This window comes from Schistocerca cancellata, chromosome 8 (genome assembly GCF_023864275.1).
Source record: "Schistocerca cancellata isolate TAMUIC-IGC-003103 chromosome 8, iqSchCanc2.1, whole genome shotgun sequence".
Taxonomy (NCBI): Eukaryota; Metazoa; Arthropoda; class Insecta; order Orthoptera; family Acrididae; genus Schistocerca; species Schistocerca cancellata.
In genome coordinates, this window is record NC_064633.1 from 207,113,260 (window position 1) to 207,138,274 (window position 25,015).

Consider the following 25,015-nt stretch of genomic DNA (forward strand, 5'->3'; position numbering starts at 1 on the left):
CTTTTTTGTGTTATATTACATGCAGTGTTGCAGACACCATTATTCAAAAGGTCACAAAGATAAGTAAAACTTTTTAACTCATTTGTGTGACTGTTGCTAATCTATTGGAGTGTTTTAGAACCTTCGTTCTCCTATCCTGTTACCTGACTCTTGGGCACAGCTGTGCAATAATGGCAGGAAGAAATTGTCTTAGCAGTGTACTGCACCAGAAGCCATTTCAAGAACTCACAAACTCGGCCAACCATAACTACAGTGGCAACTTGGCCTCCACAGCAGTAGCGGCAAGGTCTTTATCAAACTGGCAACGATGGTTTACAAAAAAAGGGATCAAGGCAAAGGATTGGTGAGGTTTAGGAAATGGGTAGGGTTACAGATAAGCTGCCCAGCACTCCACATCAGGGGAGACTTAGACAGGATGAGAAGGAAAGAGTGAAACCTTGTCAGTCCTTTTCCTTCCACTTCAATCCTTCTCTCAGAAGAAGGAACCACTGGCTCCAACAGCTTGCATATTTCTTTAACTTTCATGTAAGTCATCTCCTGCCACCACTTGGTGAGTAGATTATTTATCTATCCAATTATATTATTTTGATTTTTAATAAGTTTTTTATTATTAACATATATTCTGAATTTTCAGTAGTGCCTCCATCTGTAATTTCAGTACGAGTTTAGAACATATTCAATCTATATTCTCATTTTACTTGAATTATTTAATTCTACAGGTTGAGTCACTAACTATTGCCACCTAGAACAACTCCGAATGTATGATATCAGCTGAAAAGTTGCTGAGACAAATTCTGCATGAGACAACGGGGCCATTATATGACGTTGGTTTGTTGTTGCTAGGTGAGGTCGCATCAGAGATATAAACGTCAACGCTATAGTTTGCTACTTACTTTCTGATAGCGGCTACTGAGACGATAACAAAGATCACATCCTTACCATATCAGTCTCCACCAACAATCCCCCCCCCCCCCCCCCCCCCCCCCCCCCCCGTGAACCATGGACCTTACCATTGGTGGGGAGGCTTGCGTGCCTCAACGATACAGATAGCCGTACCGTAGGTGCAACCACAACAGAGGGGTATTAGTTGAGAGGCCAGACAAACGTGTGGTCCCTGAAGAGGGGCAGCAGCCTTTTCAGTAGTTGCAGGGGCAACGCCCACTTCCAGGAGGTGTTGTAAGTGATGACCATTGGTATCAATGCAGTGCTGCAATCTTCTTATCATGGATTGAGTGGTATTCTCTCTCGTATGTCATGGAAATAGTAAATATTCACCGAATACGGCGTATCCATCTAATGTGCCACTGACATGTAAACACCATTCGATAGTTCCGCGTTACAACACTAATAGGAATGGTAAGATTAGTATTGTCGAATCAAGTGAATTTGAATGATGTATTCCTTCGAAGAACAAGTCGATATGCTTCTCATTTATGGAGAATACCAAAAATTCAGTGAAAGTAGGGACATATAAGTTGAAAGATATCCTCAACATACTCACCCTACATGTCATACATTTAAATACATCTATGATAAATTGAGAACAACTGGATCTTTAATGCATCGGACACATATCCGGCAAAGGAAAGTTACTAACGAGGAAATGGAAATTGGTACTCTTGCCACTGTAGTTCAAGATCCTTGTGTTAGTTCATGTCAAATCACAAGGGAATCTGGCTTGAGCCAGAGTAGTATTGTTAGTGTTCTGCATCGCCATAAATATCATCCTTATCATATCATTCTCCACCAAGAATTCCCCCCCCCCCCCTCCTCCTCCTCCTCATGAACCACGGACCTTGCCCTTGCTGGGGAGGCTTGCATGCCTCAATGATACAGATAACCGTACCAAAGGTGCAACCACAACGGAGGGAAATTAGTTGAGAGGCCAGACAAACGTGTGGTCCCTGAAGAGGGGCAGCAGCCTTTTCAGTAGTTGCAGGGGCAACACTCTGGATGATTGACTGATCTGGCCTTGTAACACTAACCAAAACGGCCTTGCTGTTGTGGTACTGCGAACGGCTGAAAGCAAGGGGAAACTACAGCCGTTATTTTCCCAAGGGCAAGCAACTTTATTGTATGATTTAATGATGACGGCGTCCTCTTGGGTAAAATATTCTGGAGGTAAAATAGTTCCCCATTCGGATCTCCGGGCGGGGACTACTCAAGAGGACGCCGTTATCAGGAGAAAGAAAACTGGCGTTCTATGGATTGGAGCATGGAATGTCAGATCCCTTAATCGGGCAGGTACGTTAGAAAATTTAAAAAGGGAAATGGATACGTTAAACTTAGATATAGTGGGAATTAGTGAAGTTCGGAGGCAGGAGGAACAAGACTTTTGGTCAGGTGAATACAGGGTTATAAATACAAAATCAAATAGGGGTAATGCAGGAGTAGGTTTAATAATGAATAGAAAAAATAGAAGTGCAGGTAAGCTACTACAGACAGCATAGTGAACGCATTATTGTGGCCACGATAGACACGAAGCCCATGCCTACTACAGTAGTACAAGTTTATATGCCAACTAGCTCTGCAGATGATGAAGAAATTAATGAAATGTATGATGAGATAAAAGAAATTATTCAGATAGTGAAGGGAGAAGAAAATTTAATAGTCATGGGTGACTGGAACTCAACAGTAGGAAAAGGAAGAGAAGGAAACGTAGTAGGTGAATATGGATTGGGGCTAAGAAATGAAAGAGGAAGCCGCCTGGTACAATTTTGCACAGAGTGTAACTTCATCATAGCTAACACTTGGTTCAAGGATCATGGAAGAACCCTGGAGATACTAGAAGGTGTCAGATAGATTATATAATTGTAAGACTGAGATTTAGGAACCAGGTTTTAAATTGTAAGACATTTCCAGGGGTGGATGTGGACTCTGACCACAATCTATTGGTTATGAACTGTAGATTAAAACTGAAGAGACTGCAAAAAGGTGGGAATTTAAGGAGATGGGACCTGCATAAACTGAAAGAACCAGAGGTTGTACAGAGTTTCAGAGAGATCATAAGGGAACAATTGACAGGAATGGGGGAAAGAAATACAGTAGAAGAAGAATGGGTAGCTTTGAGGGATGAAATAGTGAAGGCAGCAGAGGATCAAGTAGGTAAAAAGACGAGGGCTAGTAGAAATTCATGGGTAACAGAAGAGGTACTGAATTTAACTGATGAAAGGAGAAAATATAAAAATGCAGTAAATGAAGCAGGCAAAAAGGAATACAAACATCTCAAAAATGAGATCGACAGGAAGTGCAAAATGGCTAAGCAAGGATAGCTAGAGGACAAATGTAAGGATGTAGAGGCTTATCTCACTAGGGGTAAGATAGATATTTATTGCAGCAGCCACCAGAAAGATCATGCGAGGCGCACATTGGCACGGCGCGTGACGGACGGAAGTTGTCGCAAGTAGAGTCCCGGCCACCAGAGGGCACGCGAGAATTCGGACGCGACCTCTGCCAGCATAACAACAACAACAACAACAACAACTCCGGCAGCACGGGTCGTGCCCAGTCAGTTAACATCGGGCATGCCTAGGACACAGTCCCGGTCTACGCTAAGTGAAGTGCGACATAAACGTAAACAGTGTTACTACACAATTGGCGACGAGTAGGGTCGTTCTTTCGCGTGTTGCATCGTTGTTCCGGTTTCGCAGCTTCTCCTCGGCATGGAGGATTTGGTGCGGGTTTTGGTTGCGCAGCAGACGGAGCTCATGGCCACCATGAAACAAATGCTTCCGGCGTTGCTCTCCACGCCGTCTGCTCCAGCGCAGTTCCCTCCTCCCTTTCCCCCATATGACGAGACGGCGGAGGATTGGGACGCATATGAACATCGCCTTCGGCAGCATTTCCAGGCATTTCATGTTGCCGATGCGGAGGTATGTCGTGCTCTCTTCTTGTCTTGTATATCTCCCTCGCTGTATCAAGTTTTGCGGCAGCTAGCGCCGTTGCAGGAACCCTCGGCCTTGTATTTTGACGCATTGTGTTCATTGCTGTCTTCATATTATCGCCGCCGCACGTATGTTGTGGCGGCTAGGGTCGAGTTCTATCAATGCAAGAAACAGTCCCATCAGTCTTACCGGGTGTGGGCCGCTACCCTGCACGGTCTTAGTCGCAAGTGTCACTTCGTCATGGAGCAGTCACGAGAGTCGTATGCCCACGTTATGGTACGCGACGTCGTTGTTCATTCGGTCCCTGATAGGGAGGTCCGGCAATGGGCCCTGCAGTTAGAAGACCCTTCCCTCGAGGAAGTCCTGTCCATTGCTCAATTGTATGAAGTCTTTCACGCAGCAGGTCAACAGCTGGAAGTGTGGTGCGACGTCGCGGCAGTTCAGGGCGGCGCAGCCGCGTCCACTGTGTCCGGGGTGGACGACGTGCGAGCGGTACAATCCGGCCGTTACGACCGCTCCCGCACGGCACGTAAACAGAATTCCGGCCGCCGGCCCCTGTTGCCGTCCTGTGCGTCGTGCTATATACATCATGATCGGTCAGAGTGCCCCCAGCGTTGGGCCGTTGGTCGCAAATGTAATAAAAAAGGTCACATTGCTAAAGTTTGCCGCTCAGCCTCAAAAGAATCGAAGGAAGCAGGTACAGGGGACATGGACGTTGACATTCAGGAAGTTTCATCAGGCCAGGCTCCCGACGCATCGGCACGCAAACTCTTTATCGAGGTGTCGGTTCGGTCTCGCCGGTCACAACTGCAAGTAGATATGGGTGCGGCAGTTTCGTTGTTGAATGCACAAACTTATTCCGACCTTGGATCGCCCCCGTTGGCGCCAGTTTACCGGCGTCTACGCGGTTATGGTAAACAGTTCATTCCCCTACTGGGTCAATTCACTACCGACGTGACTTACAAATCAGTCACTCGGGCTATTACTTTTATTGTGGTCAGTGATGCGAGCTCCGCTAACCTTTTTGGCCTGGACGCCTTTCAAGCTTTCGGTTTTTCTATCGCTGACACCATACAGTTGGTCTCCGAAGACGTTCCCTATCAATCATTGGAATTTTTGATCTCAGACTTTCCAGATATTTTTGACGAGGGCCTGGGGCGTGTTTCCGATTTTGAAGCTCACTTCACGTTGAAGGCGTCGGCTCGCCCGCGTTTTCTACGCGCGAGGCAGATCCCCTTGGCTCTCCGCCCTCAGGTAAAGGAAGAGCTAGACCGGCTGACAGCCCTAGGGGTCGTTCTTCCCATTTCTTCCAGTGAGTGGGCTTCGCCCCTCGTTATTGTAAGGAAGCCCTCGGGCAAATAACGTCTTTGTTGCGATTTCAAGGCCACCACTAATTCCCAATTGGTGGTGGACACCTCTCCTTTGCCTCGTGCTGATGAATTGTTCTCCGCCGTGGCGGGAGGCCAATATTTTTCGAAAATCGATCTGTCGGAGGCTTATCATCAGATACCGCTTGATGAGGACTCCAAACAGTTGGCGGTCGTCAACACTCCGTTTGGCCTTTACCAATACCAGCGGTTGGCCTTTGGAATATCCAGTGCCCCGGTGATATTCCAGCGTTATTTTGGGGAGCCACGTCGACAATCCCTAATTGTATTAATTACCTGGATGACATAATTGTCACAGGCCGCAGCACGAAGGAACACTTGCACAACCTTCGCACCCTCTTTCTCAAATTCAGGTCTATGGGCTTGCGTTGCAACCTGCATAAGTCAACCTTCTTCCAACCGTCCATTGAGTATGTGGGCTACACCATCTCTCGGCACGGCATCCTGCCACTAGGAAGTTTGGTCGAAGGTATCGTCAACCTTCCTCGGCCCACTTCGCTGAAAGAGTTACAAGCTTTTTTAGGCAAGATAGCCTGTTACCACCGGTTCATTCCCAGGGCTTCCACTATAGCCCACCCCCTGTACTGCCTTCTGCACAAGGGTGTTCCTTTTGATTGGTTGCCTGCATGCGAGCGAGTGTTCACCTCATTGGAGGGCCTCCTCACGTCAGCCCCTTGTTTGGCTACTTTTGATCCCCATAAGCCGTTGATCCTGGCTACAGATGCTTCGCAGTATTGGGGGGGGGGGGGGGGGGGGTCCTTGCCCATCGCAACGCAGATTGTTCCGAGCAACCACTGGCGTTTGCGTCTAAAACACTTAGTTCCACGCAGGCCCATTACTCCAAGGTGGAAAAAGAGGCTTTGGCCATTGTCTACGCTGTTACCAAGTTTCACCCTTTCTTGTATGGCACGAAGTTTCAGTTAATCACTGACCATAAGCCATTAATATCGTTATTTGGCACCGCCTCTCAGATTCCGGATAGGGCGGCCCAAAGACTACAGTGCTGGGCCTTGTTCCTCTCTAAGTACAATTATGACATTCATTTTCGCCCTACAGGACAGCATGCCAATGCCGACGCTCTTTCCCGTCTTCCGGTGGGCCCAGATTCTACGTTCGATCGAGAGGAGATTATGTGTTTTCATTTGGATGTGGCGTCCCGCCAAGCGGTTGATGGGTTCCCGATCACTAGTTCTCGAGTCGCCAGGGAAACGGCAGCTGACCCGGTTCTCCGGCAAGTACTTCACCTCATTCAGCAGGGGTGGTCATCCCGCCCTCCGGGCCGGGCCTCGGACCCTCTTCGTAATTATTTTCTTTTACGAGACCGCCTCTCGGTCTTGGAAGGAGTTCTCCTTCTGGCTACCGATGATACAGCTCCTCACGTGGTTGTTCCTGCAAGTTTACGAAGGGAGGTCCTCACGTTATTACACGCGGGGCACTGGGGTGTTTCCCGTACTAAAACCTTGGCTCGCAGACATGTGTACTGGCCCGGTATTGACAGAGAAATTGAGCACTTGGTGGCCGCCTGTTCCCAGTGTGCGAGCCAACAAGCATCTCCCAGGGCAGTGTTCTCTTCATGGCCACCGGCAACCCAAGCATGGGAACGTGTTCACATCGATTTTGCGGGCCTGTTTCTCAATGGCTTTTGGCTCATTGTCATTGATGCTTATTCTCGATTCCCATATGTGGTTCGCTGCTCCTCAACCACTTCAGAAGTTGCAATCCAGGCACTAGCAAAAATCTTTTCTGTGGAAGGTCTGCCAATCACCCTGGTTTCGGACAATGGACCGCAGTGTATTTCGCAGACCTTCCAGGATTTTTGTCGGCAGTTCGGTATTCGGCACGTTTGCTCTCCCCCCTTCCATCCACAATCGAATGGGGAAGCCGAGCGCATGGTGCGCACATTTAAGACGCAGATGAAAAAGTATGTGCACGAATTTCCTGCGGAGGAAGCATTGACGTTTTTCTTGACGGCATACCGGACCACACCAATGGGAGAACACAGCCTCACAGAGCTCCTCCATGGGCGTCAATCTAGGACTCTGCTGCACCTCCTCCGACCTGGTCCTCGCCAGTCTTCACAAAACGGAGTACCTGGCTTTCCACTGGGTATGTCGGTCTGGGCCCGTGGGTTTGGTCGCAATCCACGTTGGATACCGGCGGTGGTCCTGCACCGAAATGGCCGCCGGCTCTATACCTTGCAGGCGGGGGACCGGGTGGTACGTCGTCACCAAAATCAGCTACGTCCACGTTCGGGCACACACCCTCTGACCTCTCGGACACCGGCTTCCCCATTGCCGGCACCTGTGTTGGTTTCGCAGGGGACGTTACCTCCTCTCCCCGCTGTGACTCTGCCACACTGCAATGGTTCTCGGCCTTGGCAGCCTCCAGTAGCTCCAGCACCGGCATCGCCATCATTAGAGATGCCCCAGCGAGAGCCGGCCCCCTAGCAGGCCCGGTTTCTCAGGAGGCTGGTTCACCTGTGGTCGTCCCTTCCCCATCGTCCCCGCCACTGGGTCTTGCCCCTCCCGAGGTGGCACAGGATCCGGAGTTCAACAGCTTGTCACCCGTCTGTCCCGGGCTCCGGTTGTGGGACAACGGGGGCCTCTTCGTGTGGGTCACTTCCAGCCGTATTCGAAGGTTCCGGCTCGAAGGTTGGCAGATCCCCTCAACTCCAGCCTTCCAATGGATGTGGAGGTCATCGCTCCTGCCCGACGCTCCACCTTCTGACGCAGTGGATCACAGTGGCTTCACCCCCCGAAGGAGGAGGAGTGCAGTAGCCACCAGAAAGATCACGGGAGGCGCACATTGGCACGGCGCGTCACGGACGGTAGTTGCCGCAAGTAGAGTCCCGTCCACCAGAGGGCACGCGAGAATTCGGAAGCGACCTCTGCCGGCATAACAACAACAACAACAACTCCGGCAGCACGGGCCGTGCCCTGTCAGTTAACATCGAGCATGCCTAGGACACAGTCCCGGTCTACGCTAAGTGAAGTGCGACGTAAACGTGAACAGTGTTACTACATTGCCTACAGGAAAATTAAAGAGACCTTTGGAGAAAAGAGAACCACTTACATGAATATCAAGAGCTCAGATGGAAACACAGTTCTAAGCAAAGAAGGGAAAGCAGGAAGGTGGAAGGAGTATGTAGAGGGTCTATACAGGGGCGATGTTCTTGAGGACAATATTATGGAAATGGAAGAGGATGTAGATGAAGATGAAATGGGACGTACGATACTGCGTGAAGAGTTCGACAGAACACTGAAAGACCTAAGTCAAAACAAGGCACCGGGAGTAGACAACATTCCATTAAAACTACTGATAGCCTTGGGAGAGCCAGTACTGACAAAACTCTACCATCTGGTGAGCAAGATGTATGAGGCAGGCGAAATTCCCTCAGACTTCAAGAAGAATATAATAATTCCAATCCCAAAGAAAGCAGGTGTTGACAGATGTGAAAATCACCGAACTATCAGTTTAATAAGTCACAGCTGCAAAGTACTAACGCGAATTCTTTACAGACAGATGGAAAAACTGCTAAAAGCCGACCTCGGCTAAGATAAGTTTGGATTCTGTAGAGGAACATGTGAGGCAATACTGACCCTACGACTTATCTTAGAAGAAAGATTAAGGAAAGACAAACCTACGTTTCTAGCATTTGTAGACTTAGAGAAAGCTTTTGACAATGTTGACTGGAATACTCTCTTTCAAATTCTGAAGGTGGCAGGGATAAAATACAGGGAGCGAAAGGCTATTTACAATTTGTACAGAAATCAGAAGGCAGTTATAAGAGTCAAGGGGCATGAAAGGGAAGCAGTGGTTGGGAAGGGAGAGTGACGGGGTTCTAGCCTCTCCCCAATGTTATTCAATCTGTATATTGAGCAAGCAGTAAAGGAAACAAAAGAAAAATTTGGAGTAGGCATTAAAATCCATGGAGAAGAAATAAAAACTTTGAGGTTCGCTGATGACATTGTAATTCTGTCAGAGACAGCAAAGGACTTGAAAGAGCAGCTGAATGGAATGGACAGTGTCTTGAAAGGAGGGTATAAGATGAACATCAACAAAAGCAAAACGAGGATAATGGAATGTAGTCGAATTAAGTCAGGTGATGCTGAGGGAATTAGATTAGGAAATAAGACACTTAAAGCAGTAAAGGAGTTTTGCTATTTGGGAAGCAAAATAACTGATGATGACTGAAGTAGAAAGGATATAAAATGTAGACTGGCGATAGCAAAAAATGCATTTCTGAAGAAGAGAAATTTGTTAACATCGGGTATAGATTTAAGTGTCAGGAAGTCATTTCTCAAAGTATTTGTATGGAGTGTAGCCATGTATGGAAGTGCTGAAGATTAGATGGGTAGATCACGTAACTAATAAGGAGGTACATAATATAATTGAGAAGAAGAGGAATTTTGTGGCACAACTTGACTAGAAGAAAGGATAGGTTGGTATGACATGTTCTGAGGCATCAAGGGATAACCAATTTAGTACTGGAGGGCAGCGTGGAGGGTAAAAATCGTAGAGGGAGACCAAGAGATGAATACACTAAACAGATTCAGAAGGATGTAGGTTGCAGTAGGTACTGGGAGATGAAGAAGCTTGTACAGGATAGAGTACCATGGAGAGCTGCATCAAACCAGTCTCTGGACTGAAGACCACAACAACAACAAACTAAGAATTACCTGGTATGGATTGTATACATTGCATTGAATTCTGGCGATGGGATCACCTCCAGATTCAGAGGGATGATACATTTATTAATTTGATTTTATTTACTGACTAGGCTAAATTCACAAACCATGGAATTGTTAATTTGCATAATATGCATTATTGGGCAACTGAAAATCCATACTGGTTGCAGCAAGTTGCACACCAAAAACCGTGGTCAGTGAATGTATGGCGAAGGATTCTGGAGGACGGAATTATAGGCCCGTACTTCATCAAAGGAAATCTTAACGGTAGGAAGTTTACCACATTCCTGCAAGAAACACTAGGTCTGTTATTAGAAGAAATACCTTTAGGAACAAGGAACAGAATGTGGTACCAACACAATGGATGTCCCGCACATTTTTCACGGATGGCTAGAAATGAGTTGCACAGGCAATTTCCAAATCGTCGGACTGGGCGCGGAGGAGATGTGTCGTGGCCGGCTCGTTCGCCAGACTTGACACCTCTGGATTTTTTCGTGTGGTGATTCGTAAAAGACATTGTTTATTAAGACGTTCCAACTACACCTGAAGACATGCGAGAGAGAACTGTCAGAGCATGTGCTTCAATAAGTGCCGATGTGATAAGGAATACCAGTCAGTCCATGATAAGAAGACTGCAGCATTGCATTGATGCCAATGGTCATCACTTCAAACACCTTCTGTAAACGGACATTCAAGCCACCTTTTTGACCTTCATTGACCTTCAAAGGCTTACTGTTACACATCACTGGATTTGTCTCAATAGCCGCTATCAGAAAATAAGTACCCAACTACATCATCCCATTTAAAAAAAATCAAAGTTGACCTTCATATCTCTGAAGCGACCCCACCTAGCGACAAAAAATGATCGTCATATTGTGGTCCCCGTTGTCCCGTGCAACTTTTGTCCCACAAACTTTTCAGCTCCTATCATACTTTTGGAGTTATTCTTGGTGGCAATAGTTAGTGACTCACCCCGTATATGTTCAATTCCTTGAATACCGAAACATCAGCGTGAAGTTGAAGTCTTAAACATACTAACGATAAGGGCAAACTAAATACTGTATGAAGAGCTCTGCGGTAATGGATAAACCATAGTTGCAGACTTGCGTACCTGAACAATGGTCCAGTCCACTGTGCAAGAAATTGTCATACTATATAAGTTACACAAAACACTGAAGGAGTGGTTTCAATCATTCTTGATTTGGCAAAGAAATTAGTGAGTGCACTGTTAGTATTTGCCTTTGATTGATTAACTGATTGATGGAGGAAGGTTATGGGACTAAATGGTGAGGTCATCAGTCCTGCAGTATTTGCCTTTGTTGTATATTAGTACAGCAACACGTACTTAATGAACCTGAAATACAACACACAAAGGTACATATCATTATATGGTTGTGAGGAACTCTCAAAAGCTGCAGTTGTAAACTATTTGATTTTTTACTTGCAGAATTTGGAGTACAGCTTTTAATGAAGAATGAAGAAAAATTTCTGCTCGCTAGTACAAAGGTTAACAGAAGACACATACTAACCTCAAAATGAGCCTTGAACTGCATCTCCTGCTGCTGGGCAACTTCCAGAGTTTGTTGCAGCTGTTGAATCTTCATGTGGCTCATTATCTAGATGACAAACAGTGATAGTTTTCTGTGAGAATATTATCAAATACCAAACGATCACAATTCCTTGAACTTCAGATTTAAGTTAACAGCACACAAAATACTACCAAGAGAAATTACTTTGAAACAGTCTATGGCTTTTAAAAATTACTTTGATATGCATTTCCCAATTCTGTAATCATTATTTTGTGATTTAAAATTAACATTTTAGGAAGTCATAGCATCATCATTGTTCATCATCATCATCATCATCATCGTCATCATTGTAGTCGTCGTCATTATTGTTGTTGTTGTTGTTGTTGTTGTTGTTGTGGTCTTCAGTCCTGAGACTGGTTTGATGCAGCTCTCCATGCTACTATATCCTGTGCAAGCTTCTTCATCTCCCTGTACCTACGGCAACCTACATTCTTCTGAATCTGCTTAGTGTATTCATCTCTTGGTCTCCTTCTACCATTTTTACCCTCCACACTACCCTTCAATACTACATTGGTGATCCCTTGATGCCTCAGAACATGTCATACCAACCAATCCCTTCTTCTAGTCAAGTTGTGCCACAAAATTCCTCTTCTTCTCAACTCTATTTTGCACCTCCTCATTAGTTATGTGATCTACCCATCTAATCTTCAGCATTCTTCTGTACCATGACATTTCAAAAGCTTCCATTCCCTTCTTGTCTGGCTATTTATCATCGTTGTTTCACTTCCATACATGGCTACACTCCATACAAATACTTTGAGAAATGACTTCCTGACACTTAAATCTATACCCGATGTTAACAAATTTCTCTTCTTCAGAAATGATTTTTTTGCTATCGCCAGTCTACATTTTATATCCTCTCTACTTCAGTCATCATCAGTTATTTTGCTTCCCAAATAGCAAAACTCCTTTACTACTTTAAGTGTCTCATTTCCTAATCTAATTCCCTCAGCATCACCTGACTTAATTCAACTACATTCCATTATCCTCGTTTTGCTTTTGTTGATGTTCACCTTATACCCTCCTTTCAAGACACTGTCCATTGATTGGACAGGACTGAGAGATCAGGGATGGCACACGAATGGACTAGCATACTGCATAGTTTGAGAAAATGACACAACACTTCTTTGGGGGGTTACGGATAGACACCCTTCACATCCAGGCACAATAAAAAGTAGCCTAGCCCTGGGATAGGATGTGATTGAGTGCTTCAAGGTCTGGATGGTGATGGGAATACTGGACAGTGGCAAAGGATTTGTTCGTCTGAGCATAAGAATAGTATCAGCAATCTATGAGTAATATCAGTTGCTGTGGTAACCGGGCAGAATACTCTTTGTCTGGAAAGTCTATGACAACATTCCCAACATATTTGGACAATTCCTATCTTCCACTGCAGATGCAATGCCTGTGGGTGCCAAGGTAGTATGAGATGCACTCTGCTGTATGGAATGGGTGACAACTGTCAAAATCCAGAGACTGTTGGTGTTTGGATGGAACATAAAAGCGCTTTACACAAACACATCTTTTCTTCAACCTCAGAATCCCACCAAAGACCTATGATTCAGCAAGGAAGTCCATTAAATCATTCCATCAGGGAGGTTATATCTCATTACGAATTACTGCACTCTTAGAGATCACTATCTGCTCTGGGGTACTTGAGATAAGATGTTTAATCCAGTGGAGCAATTGATGATGGACTGCATAGCTGGGCATCATCCAGCATGGTGTAGTGGTAGAGATAACTGCTGAGAACAAACAGGACATTTCTGCTAGTATTTTAAATTAAAAATTACCTGCCTATTGACTATTCTAGAATCTTGCTAACACTTTTGCTGTGGTGGACACGTATACATGTCCTGTTCTAATGCTCCCCAGCTGCTGTGGACATGTATATGTGAGCCACTTCGGTTTTTCTACCATGCTACTGATGTCTGTATACTTCCTGAGCCACCAGCCTCACTGCTACAGATGAGTTATTTTATATTTCGGAGAATAAAAGAGTTTTGAGTATTTATTATACAACATATGTATCTCTTTAAACACTATAATTTACAAAAAAAACTCATTTCAATATCTTGAACTATTTATGAAATATGATGATTGTTATGACCACATAATTCCTGATCTACATGTATGGAAGTGGGCATGTCGTATGTGACTGTCAATTGGTTACAAAAATCAATAACTCGAGAATCAAAAAAGATATTGTTCTGCTCTCAATTTTAAATAAAAAAATTGATATCTTACGTACATTTCATATACTGCGCAAGTGCACATGGAAACACTATGCACAAATGTCTGTTGGATATAAAAATCAGCAACTCAATAATGAAATGAGATAGTATTCTGTTCTCAACTTTTTTTAAAATCTGATATCTTATCTACATTTCATACACTGGAAGGTATGAGCTAAAATCAATCACATGCAAAGTTTATGGAATGAGTTTTTACCTCTGCAAACTCTTTAAAATTTCATGCAGTGTTTTACTTAATTTGATACAGCACAATAACTATGATGAATAATGAAAACAAAATCAGTCCTTTATCAAGCGAAGACATCATATTGTAACATGTGCAAAAATAAAAATTTTGCAATGAATACTTTCTGTAAAATTGGATGATAAGTATTTTATAGCCATAGAATTCTGTCTCCGAACAGCATTTAGCAAGTTGTACAACCACAAACAAAACCACGCTCAGCACAGAATGTAGAGAGCACATCTGTAGCAGTGAAAGGGTTAAGGTAATCATTGTATGAGTCTGGAAAACTTGTTCTCCATTCAAGAAGCAATTCAACTCAACGTGTATTGTATTTTATCTACATCGGCATTTACATTTATACTCCGCAAGCCACCCAACGGTGTGTGGCGGAGGGCACTTTACGTGCCACTGTCATTACCTCCCTTTTCTGGTCCAGTCGCGTATGGTTCGCGGGAAGAACGGCTGCCGGAAAGCCTCCGTGCGCGCTCGAATCTCTCTAATTTTACGTTCGTGATCTCCTCTGGAGGTATAAGTAGGGGGAAGCAATATATTCAACACCTCATCCAGAAACGCACCCTCTCGAAACCTGAACAGCAAGCTACACTGCGATGCAGAGCGCCTCTCTCGCAGAGTCTGCCACTTGAGTTTGTTAAACATCTCCGTAACGCTATCACGCTTACCAAATAACCCTGTGACGAAACTCGCCGCTCTTCTTTGGATCTTCTCTATCTCCTCCGTCAACCCGATCTGGTACAGATCCCACACTGATGAGCAATACTCAAGTATAGGTCGAACAAGTGTTTTGTAAGCCACCTCCTTTGTTGATGGACTACATTTTCTAAGGACTCTCCCAATGAATCTCAACCTGGTACCCGTCTTACCAACAATTAATTTTATATGATCCTTCCACTTCAAATCGTTCCGCACGCATACTCCCAGATATTTTACAGAAGTAATTGCTACCAGTGTTTGTTCCGCTATCATATAATCATACAATAAAGGATCCTTCTTTCTATGTATTCGCAATACATTACATTTGTCTATGTTAAGGGTCAGTTGCCACTCCCTGCACCAAGTGCCTATCTGCTGCAGATCTTCCTGTATTTCGTTACAATTTTCTAATGCTGCAAATTCTCTGTATACTACAGCATCATCCGCGAAAAGCCGCATGGAACTTCCGACACTATCTACTAGGTCATTTATATATATTGTGAAAAGCAATGGTCCCATAACACTCCCCTGTGGCACGCCAGAGGTTACTTTAATGTCTGTAGACGTCTCTCCATTGAGAACAACATGCTGTGTTCTGTTAGCTAAAAACTCTTCAATCCAGCCACACAGATGGTCTGATATTCCGTAGGCTCTTACTTTGTTTATCAGGCGACAGTGCGGAACTGTATCGAGTGCCTTACGGAAGTCAAGGAAAATAGCATCTACCTGGGAGCCTGTATCTAATATTTTCTGGGTCTCATGAAGAAATAAAGCAAGTTGGGTCTCACACGATCGCTGTTTCTGGAATCCATGTTGATTCCCACAGAGTAGATTCTGGGTTTCCAGAAACGACATGATACGTGAGCAAAAAACATGTTCTAAAATTCTACAACAGATCGACGTAAGAGATATAGGTCTATAGTTCTGCGCATCTGCTCGATGATCCTTCTTGAAGACTGGGACTACCTGTGCTCTTTTCCAATCATTTGGAACCTTCCGTTCCTTTAGAGACTTGCGGTACATGGCTGTTAGAATGGGGCAAGTCCTTTTATGTACTCTGTGTAGAATCGAATTGGTATCCCGTCAGGTCCTGTGGACTTTCCTCTGTTGAGTGATTCCAATTGCTTTTCTATTCCTTGGACACTTATTTCGATGTCAGCCATTTTTTCGTTTGTGCGGGGATTTAGAGAAGGAACTGCAGTGCGGTCCTCCTCTGTGAAACAGCTTTGGAAAAAGGTGTTTAGTATTTCAGCTTTACGCGTGTCGTCCTCTGTTTCAATGCCATCATCATCCCGGAGATCTGGATATGCTGTTTCAAGCCACTTACTGATTTAACGTAAGACCAGAACTTCCTAGGATTTTCTGTCAAATCGGTACATAGAATTTTACTTTCGAATTCACTGAACGCTTCACGCATAGCCCTCCTTACGCAAACTTTGACATCGTTTAGCTTCTGTTTGTCTGAGAGGTGTTGGCTGCATTTAAACTTGCAGTGAAGCTCTCTTTGCTTTCGCAGTAGTTTCCTAAGTTTGTTGTTGAACCACGGTGGGTTTTTCCTGTCCCTGACAGTTTTACTTGGCACGTACCTATCTAAAATGCATTTTACGATTGCCTTGAACTTTTTCCATAAACACTCAACATTGTCAGTATCGGAACAGAAATTTTCTTTTGATCAGTTAGGTAGTCTGAAATCTGCCTTCTATTGCTCTTGCTAAATAGATAAACCTTCCTCCCTTTTTTTATATTCCTATTTACTTCCATATTCAGGGATGCTGCAATGGCCTTATGATCACTGATTCCCTGTTCTGCACATACAGAGTCGAAAAGTTCGGGTCTGTTTGTTATCAGTAGGTCCAAGATGTTATCTCCACGAGTCAGTTCTCTGTTTAATTGCTCGAGGTAATTTTCGTATAGTGCACTCAGTATAGTGTCACTCGATGCTCTGTCCCTACCAACCGTCCTAAACATCTGAGTGTCCCAGTCTATATCTGGTAAATTGAAATCTCCACCTAAGACTATAACATGCTGAGAAAATTTATGTGAAATGTATTCCAGATTTTCTCTCAGTTGTTCTGCCACTAATGCTGCTGAGTCAGGAGGTTGGTAAAAGGAGCCAATTATTAACCTAGCTCGGTTGTTGAGTGTAACCTCCACCCATAATAATTCACAGGAACTATCCACTTCTACTTCACTACAGGATAAACTACTACTAACAGCGACAAACACGCCACCACCGGTTGCATGCAATCTATCCTTTCTAAACACCGTCTGCGCCTTTGTAAAAATTTCGGCAGAATTTCTCTCTGGCTTCAGCCAGCTTTCCGTACCTATAACGAGTTCAGCTTCGGTGTTTTCTATCAGGACTTGAAGTTCCGGTACTTTACCAATGCAGCTTCGACAGTTTACAATTACAAAACTGATTGCTGCTTGGTCCCCGCATGTCCTGACTTTTCCCTGCACCCTTTGAGGCTGCTGCTCTTTCTGTACTTGCCCGAGGCCATCTAACCTAAAAAACTGCCCAGTCCACACCACACAACCCCTGCTACCCGTGTAGCCGCCTGCTGCGTGTAGTGGACTCCTGACCTATCCAGCGGAACTTGAAACCCCACCACCCTATGGCGCAAGTCAAGGAATCAGCAGCCCACACGGTCGCAGAACCGTCTCAGCCTCTGATTCAGACCCTCCACTCGGCTCTGTACCAAAGGTCCGCAGTCAGTCCTGTCAACGATGCTGCAGATGGTGAGCTCTGCTTTCATCCCGCTAGTGAGACTGGCAGTTTTCACCAAATCAGATAGCCGCCAGCAGCCAGAGAGGATTTCCTCCTATCCATAGCGACACACATCATTGGTGCCGACATGAGTGACCACCTGCAGATGGGTGCACCCTGTACCCCTCATGGCATCTGGAAGGACCCTTTCCACATCTGAAATGACTCCCCCTGGTATGCACATGGAGTGCGCATGGTTTTCTTCCCCTCTCTTGTTGCCATATCTCTAAGGGGCCCCATTACGCGCCTGACGTTGGAGCTTCCAACTACCAGTAAGCCCGCCCTCTGCAACCGCCCGGATCTTGCAGACTGAGGGACAACCTCTGGAACAGGACAAGCAGCCATGTCCAGCCGAAGATCAGTATCAGCCGGAGACAGAGCCTGAAACCAGTTCGTCAGACAAACTGGAGAGGCCTTCAGTTCAGCCATCCAGAATGTCCTTCGCCCCCTGCCACACCTCGAGACGACCTCCCACTCTACCACAAGTGAAGGGTCAGCCTCAATATGGGTAGTATCCCGGGCAGCCACAGCCGTAGTCCGATTAGGGGATGCGTGGGAATTGGCAACAGCCTCAAGCTGTGTGACCGAAGACAACACTGCCTGAAGCTGCGAGCTAAGGGATGCCAACTCAGCCCGCATCCAAACACAGCAGTTGCAGTCCCTATCCATGCTAAAAACTGTTGTGCAAAGAACGTCTGAACTAATCTACAGAGAGCACAACAATTCGACACAAAATTTGAACGGTTATTAAAATACAAGATTGCCTAGTCAATGCAGTAATGCTCCTACTTGCGCACTGCTGACACACTGCTTGGCGGCGGAAGGAGACTATGCGATTTTACACTATTCAGGTACTAATGCGCGATGCTACAACTCTCAAATACTATAATACGCCGAAATTTATGAATTAAACAATGCAAGTACCCAAAAACACGCAAAGAAATTAAGAATTAAACTATGTAACAAATAAGTGAGCTAAGAGTATACGACTTGCTGCTGGCAGCTGTTTATCCAACGGCGGTGTTCGTATAGTGAAACTGCTTCCAGTAGTAATTACTGGCATTTACTGTCAACAATTATTTCAAAGAAGGTGTACAAGTCATGTCACTGCATACTTTGGAACATCAACATTGCCACGAGTCTTATTAGGCTATGACAGAGATATAATCATTTCAAGCAAATTACTTTAAGCCAAGAAAAAGTCAACGGCCATTGTTTACATGGTCACAAAAAAATGGTTCAAATGGCTCTGAGCACTATGCGACTTAACTTCTGAGGTCATCAGCCGCCTAGAACTTAGAACTAATTAAACCTAACTAACCTAAGGACATCACACACATCCATGCCCGAGGCAGGATTCGAACCTGTGACCGTAGCGGTCGCTCGGTTCCAGACTGTAGTGCCTAGAACCCACACGGCCACTCCGGCCAGCTACATGGTCATAAAGCAAGCTTGTGGAGACTATGCTTCCACCTGATAACAGATAATAAATCCTTTGCATAGAGTCTTGCAAGCTTTGGCACACTGTTAGATCTTTCATCGACTTATACACCTAGAAATGCATTTCTGGCCAACCAGGAAGCATATTAACACAGCCACACTTCATTGCATGTTGTCATGGAGTATGACAAGGTTTTAAATCAATGGAAGGATATGCTTTCCAGATTACTGTGACAATACAGCACACAACAGACCATTTCCTGACTAATGCAGCAAAAATTGTCCACACTGTATGCAATGATGTCACAGAACAATTAATGTTAAATTTTATACACATATTGTAAATTTTCCTATAGCTCTGATATAGGCTATCACTGAATGGTAGTATGAGCCTCCTAGCTGTAGAAGAAGAAAATTTTTGAGTTGTCATTCCATGGGTTCTGCAGGATGAAATCTTACAGCTCTGCATTGGACTGGATACACAGAAGGAGGGGAGTGGGGAGGAGGGGGGGGGGGGGGTTAACTGTTTAATCACAGAAAGCATCTAGTGCAACATCTCATCTACTGGCAACATATAAAAACTGAGATATTAAGAGAGTAATCTGAGAGTGATGCAACATGGCTGCAATGCTACACATGGTCATACCATGGCCAACACCCAAGGAACTGTGAGTCACTCCACTTCGATTTAATGGAATCTTTCATGAGAATATTACAGATGCCCTCTCCAAACACTCTTAAAGTAAAGATGTACTTCCCAACTGCCAAAGCAAAATCTGAGGTTTGAATGGCATTACCTATTTGACAATGGAGACAAGGAAAAAATATCTTGTACAGATTTACAAACAACAAATTCTGTAATTATCAAGGGACAACTCCACAGAAGTTTGGTTAATCTTCTGAATCACCAGCCAGACTTCAGCAATCAACAGTTAGAAAGCACATGGGGCATTCTGCAGCAAATGGCACTGAAGGTGCAGCCGAGTAGAATCTGGCACAGTCAGACATCGTCCTAGGTGGGCTTGGCACAATGTGAGTTCCCAGAACCAAATTGGCCTAATGTGCCACGGTAACCTGGCAGGTACACTGTGCTGGGCATCCTACTGTGAGCTGGCTTTCATCACTACAGCTGTGCTTCACTGATGCTCAAGTGATCCAAAGAGTGCCCAGCTACTGGTGAACACAGTCAGATCTTCCACAGGAAACATTCCACCTGCTAGTATCACTTGTGATGCAGTGCTCTGGACAATGTTGATCTTGCTAATGGCTGAACTTTTTTGTTGTCTTGCTAGTGAGCACTACTTATTCCCCTTACCTTGTGCATTATAAACATCCCATTGTAAATTTGCAAATAGTATTTGCAGAAACACAGCAAATACGAAACATTCATGCACATACCCGGTTACAGGGCCAGTTAGCAATCACTTTACGGATTTCCATCATCACTTTTCAGTACATACCTGTAGGAAGCAGTTCTCGTCTAATGAGGTTGTTAGCAATTAGAAATAAGGTGGTCATGTCCAAAATGGGAACACACACACAGATCTGAATTCTTCATGGAAAATATAGGAACTAGTACATATGTACTACAAGTAAACCCAAGTAAGCAACTGAAACATGGCAACCGGACATACATGGGCTTTGTTTGTAATAGTCACAGATGTATGAGTTGGGAAAAGAGATTTAGCAAATGTTTGCAACTATATTCATTTAATGCTTCACACAGGGTAAAATGCCCTTGTAAATGTATAAACAGTGGCATCAAATGTAGTACTAGATAAGATGATGACATTTCAGAGGTCTTTGAATGAACAAATTTGTCTGTGTAAATAAATATCTTACATTACGCACAAAAACATTTTTTTGTGATCTACAGATGCCCCTACTCACACTGGAAGCAAAGCAATATGTCAAAAGGGGTTCTGTCCAAATTTGTACACTATTTTTGCAGCAATCAGAAGTAAGGAATACATCTTGGTGTGGTGTGTGCTATCATAAATCGTGGTATCTCTTTCAAACCTGTGAGACAAAAGTAATTACTATCCCACACTACAACAGTGTCTAGGGTGCTGCCATATTTCCTGCATGAGGTATAGGATCTGCTAAGTAGGTTTCTGCTCATTAGCAAAGTTCCTGGAGATGTACCTCACAACAGAAAAAACATAGATGGTGCAATTAACTCAACAAAAAGAAGAAGAGAGACTGGATTCCACTGTAATTACAATGTCATTAGAGATGGAACAGAAGCTCAGATAGTGAAGTATAGGGAAAAAAATTGGCTGTGTATTTTCAGAGGAACCTTCCTGGCATCTGGCTTCAGCAGTTTCGGGAAACCAAGGAAAACCTAAATCAGGGCTTCACAACATATGTGCTCGCGGAGCAAGCTGTGAGTAGCAAGGCGCGAGCACGGAGCAGCGCGAGCACGCTACCCCCACTACCGGACCAGAGCGGAGAGGGGGGAGAGTCACGTGGGCACACAACAGCTGCCGCCAGTCAATGTAAATCCGCGGCCACCTGCAGGGATATCACTCACGAATTATTACTGCGACAAATGAAACAAATAAAGGAGAATGTACACGTGCCATACAATTTTATTAGCTTAGTGTATGCCTCTACATTCGTATTAATTTGTGAACTGTTACACAATAAAAGGTGTCACTGAAGTGTGGGATTCTCGGTTATCTTGTACTTTTTGCCCTTTACAATTGCATCTATGTTTGGAGTAATTGTTCTTTTGCATTATAGGCGCAGCGTGCAGTTTAAATTTCGATCAGACAATGCGTTTCTCAGGCGCGTCTTGTTACATTTCATTGCAGAGAACACTTGTTCACAAACATACATGGAACTGAACATTGATATAATTGTAGCCACCAGCTTGTGCAAATGAGGAAATCTATCCTGAGGGAAGTATCTGTAGAATTCCAAAATGTTTTTCTTGTTCTGAAATTTGTCTCTTTATTCTCTGTCACACTGCAGGTCAATAATTTCTAGTTGCAGCTCAGGATGAATCTATTCAATATTCACTGAATATGGAGAGAACAGTTCAAAATCACTGTCTAGTGCTGTCAGATCTTGCAAGCATTGATCAAATTCTTCCTTAAGGGCAACTAAACTATGTGAATAACATTCACAGTCTTTGTGAACATCTTGCATGGATAATAATTTAGGAAAATGAGCTAGATTTCCTGTTTCCAGCTGACTCACCCAAAGTGTCAATTTCATTTTAAATGCTCGTATTCGATCTATGAAATGAATAATTAGCAGATCTTTACCTTGTAGTGAAATGTTCAAAGCATTCAGATGGCTAGTTAAATCTGCTAAGAATGCGAGATCACATTTCCATGAAGGCTCTTTCAATTCAGGAACACACATGTTATTTACTTCCATGAACATATTTATCTTATCTAATAGGCAAAAAAATCGTTTTAATAATTCGCCATGACCAAGCCAGCGGACCTCGCTGTATTAAGGCAGGCTACCATACTGGCTTTCTACATCCTCAAGAAAGCTTTTAAACTGCCTGTGTTGTAGCCCATGCTTCCTTATATAATTGGTTGTACGAACAACAACACTCATCACATTTTTAGAGCGATACTCTTTGCACATAATTTTTCCTGGTGGATCACACAGTGAACGCCCCTTATTTCATTCGGCACGATCAGTTTTTGCATTTTCTCCTTCAACAGCGCAACGAAACCTGATTTTTTCCCTGTCATCGCTGATGCACCGTCTGTAGACACTGAAACTAAAGAATTCCACGACAATCCTATATTTTCAACACTTTCTTCAACACTACTTAAAATATCATCTCCGGTTGTAGTGTTCTTCATGACTACTACATCGAGGAGCTCCTCCCTCACCTGAAGATCTCTATTAACACCTCTAATAAATATGACAAGCTGTGCTGTTCCAGTGATATAAACACTTTTGTCCAGAGCTAGAGAATACGCCATAAAATCTTTACAGATATTTGCAAACTGGCTCTGGACGTCGTCTGCCATGTCCTGTATGCGACACATAATGGTCATGTTAGATAATGGCACAATCCGAAACTGTTCAACTTGAGATGGACACAAATGTTCCACTGCAACTACCAAACATTCTTTTATTAAATCGCCATCAGTAAAGGGGCGCAGGGCTTTTGCTAAAAGCAAAGCAATTTTGTAACTCACTCTGAGAGCTGCCTTGGTTGATTTTTCTTCGTCGTCCAGATCTTCTTCGGATAGCTTCCTTTTAAGTTTAATAACTTCCTGTGCACGAACTGGTCCATCACATTTTCCACTTCCGTAGTCTTTCACGTGGTACGACATATAATGTCGCTGCAAATTAAATTTCCTAAAAGAATTCAGTGTTTTGTGCCTTACTAAACATTTTGCAACACCATCTTTTTCTGTAAACCGATACAATTCATCCCAATGGGGGTTGAACTGCGAAAGCATGGTTGGGGTTACACAACGGCGACCTGACATGATACTTAACCAGTGAAGTGACTGTTATCTGAGCTGATCGTAGTACTTTAAACGTTACACAGTCGGCGCGAATTCAATAGGCATGCTGCGGCCCTATTCAAGCGTGCGCGCGCATTTCCCCTCCCTCCCTACTCCGCGAACTTGCACCTGCTCGCGAGCACGTGCCTGAGCAGACGCGAGTACTCGCGCTCAAATCCGGCCAGTTGTTAAGCCCTGAGCTAAATCATGGATGGTTGTATGAGTAGCTGAGCCACCATCCTGCTGAACATATGTACAGTGTCTTATTCACTGCATCACCTTGCTCAGTAAATTAGTTAAACTGCAGATATTGGAATATATGTTGAATTATTATTATTATTATTATTATTATTATTATTATTATTATGAGGGGAGATAAAAAAATAAATGGGATTTTTGTTCCTGCACATCAACAGTTGGTAGGATTGGCCCCGCACTTCTGCTTTGCTTAGGAGGGACCATCAGAAGTGAGAAGAGCATGCTGTTAGATATTTCCCACTGTTTTGTCAGTAATGCTCACGATGTCTGAGCAACAGTGCACCCCTCCATTGCGCAATGCATCATTATCAAATTTCTTGCTCGTGAAGGAGTTACAGGAGTGGAAATTTGCCAAAGATTGCCTGCGCAGTTTGGTGATAAAACATTATCAAGGATGCGTGGCATAAAAAGTTCAAAGGAAGGACAAGACTGTGTGGAAAATCAGCAACACGATCGCCATCCTCGGACCAGTATTACAGACAAAAACATTTGTGAGGTTAAAGATGACGATCGATTGGTGACAGTACCAGAAATTGCACAAAAAGTCGGAATCAGTTATGGGAGCTGTCAAGCAACCATCACAAATGACCTACAGTTCTGTGAAGTTTGTCCCGGAAGAGTCCCTAAACTTTTGACCAAAAATCTGAAGTTGAGACGTTTGGAGGTCTGTCAGAGGCTTACAACAAGGTTTGTGGAAGAAAGTGATGCATTTTGGAGTCAGATCATCACCTGAGACAAAACATAGGTTCACCACTACACTCCAGAATCCAAACAAGCCAGTAAGGAGTGGTGGAGGAAACGGGAGGCAGCACCAGTAAAAGCCAAGACTCGACTGTCAGCTGGTAAGGTTCTTTCATCCTTTTTTCGATCAGCGAGGCATTTTGCTGAGTGGTTTTTTGCACGAGCTACACACAATCAATGCTGCTTACTATTGCAAACTGTTGAACAAGGCAAGAGTTGCATATCGCCGCAAAAGACAAGACCAATCGATTTGACAGGTCATCCTCCTCCACAACAATGTGCAATCCCATACTGCAGCTCTAACTGTCTCCAAGCTACAGGAAATGCACTGGACTACACTTGATCATCCTCCTTACAGCGCGGACTTACCATCCTGCAATTTCCATTTATTCAGATCGCTTAAAGAAGCTCTAGGAGGGCGACAGTTTAAAGAAGATGAGAGAGTGGAAGACTTCGTGCGCATGGTGACATGACCCAGTTCTTTTTATGATGAGGGCATCAAAAAGCTGCCAATACACTGGGACAAATGCATTTCCAAAGCAGGACACAATGTGGAAAAATAAATTATAATTGACTTGAGT

The 25,015-nt window shown here is 44.2% G+C and overlaps 1 protein-coding gene across 4 annotated transcripts in view; it reads right to left on the bottom strand.

Moving 5' to 3' along the window:
* Positions 1-25,015, bottom strand: part of LOC126095224 (mediator of RNA polymerase II transcription subunit 25) — a 165,562-nt gene that overhangs the window by 20,800 nt on the left and 119,747 nt on the right. For all 4 annotated transcript variants that reach the window (XM_049909965.1, XM_049909967.1, XM_049909964.1 and 1 more), the window contains one exon: positions 11,490-11,576. In XM_049909965.1, the coding sequence (XP_049765922.1) occupies positions 11,490-11,576 (87 nt within the window). The remainder of the gene's footprint in view (positions 1-11,489; positions 11,577-25,015) is intronic.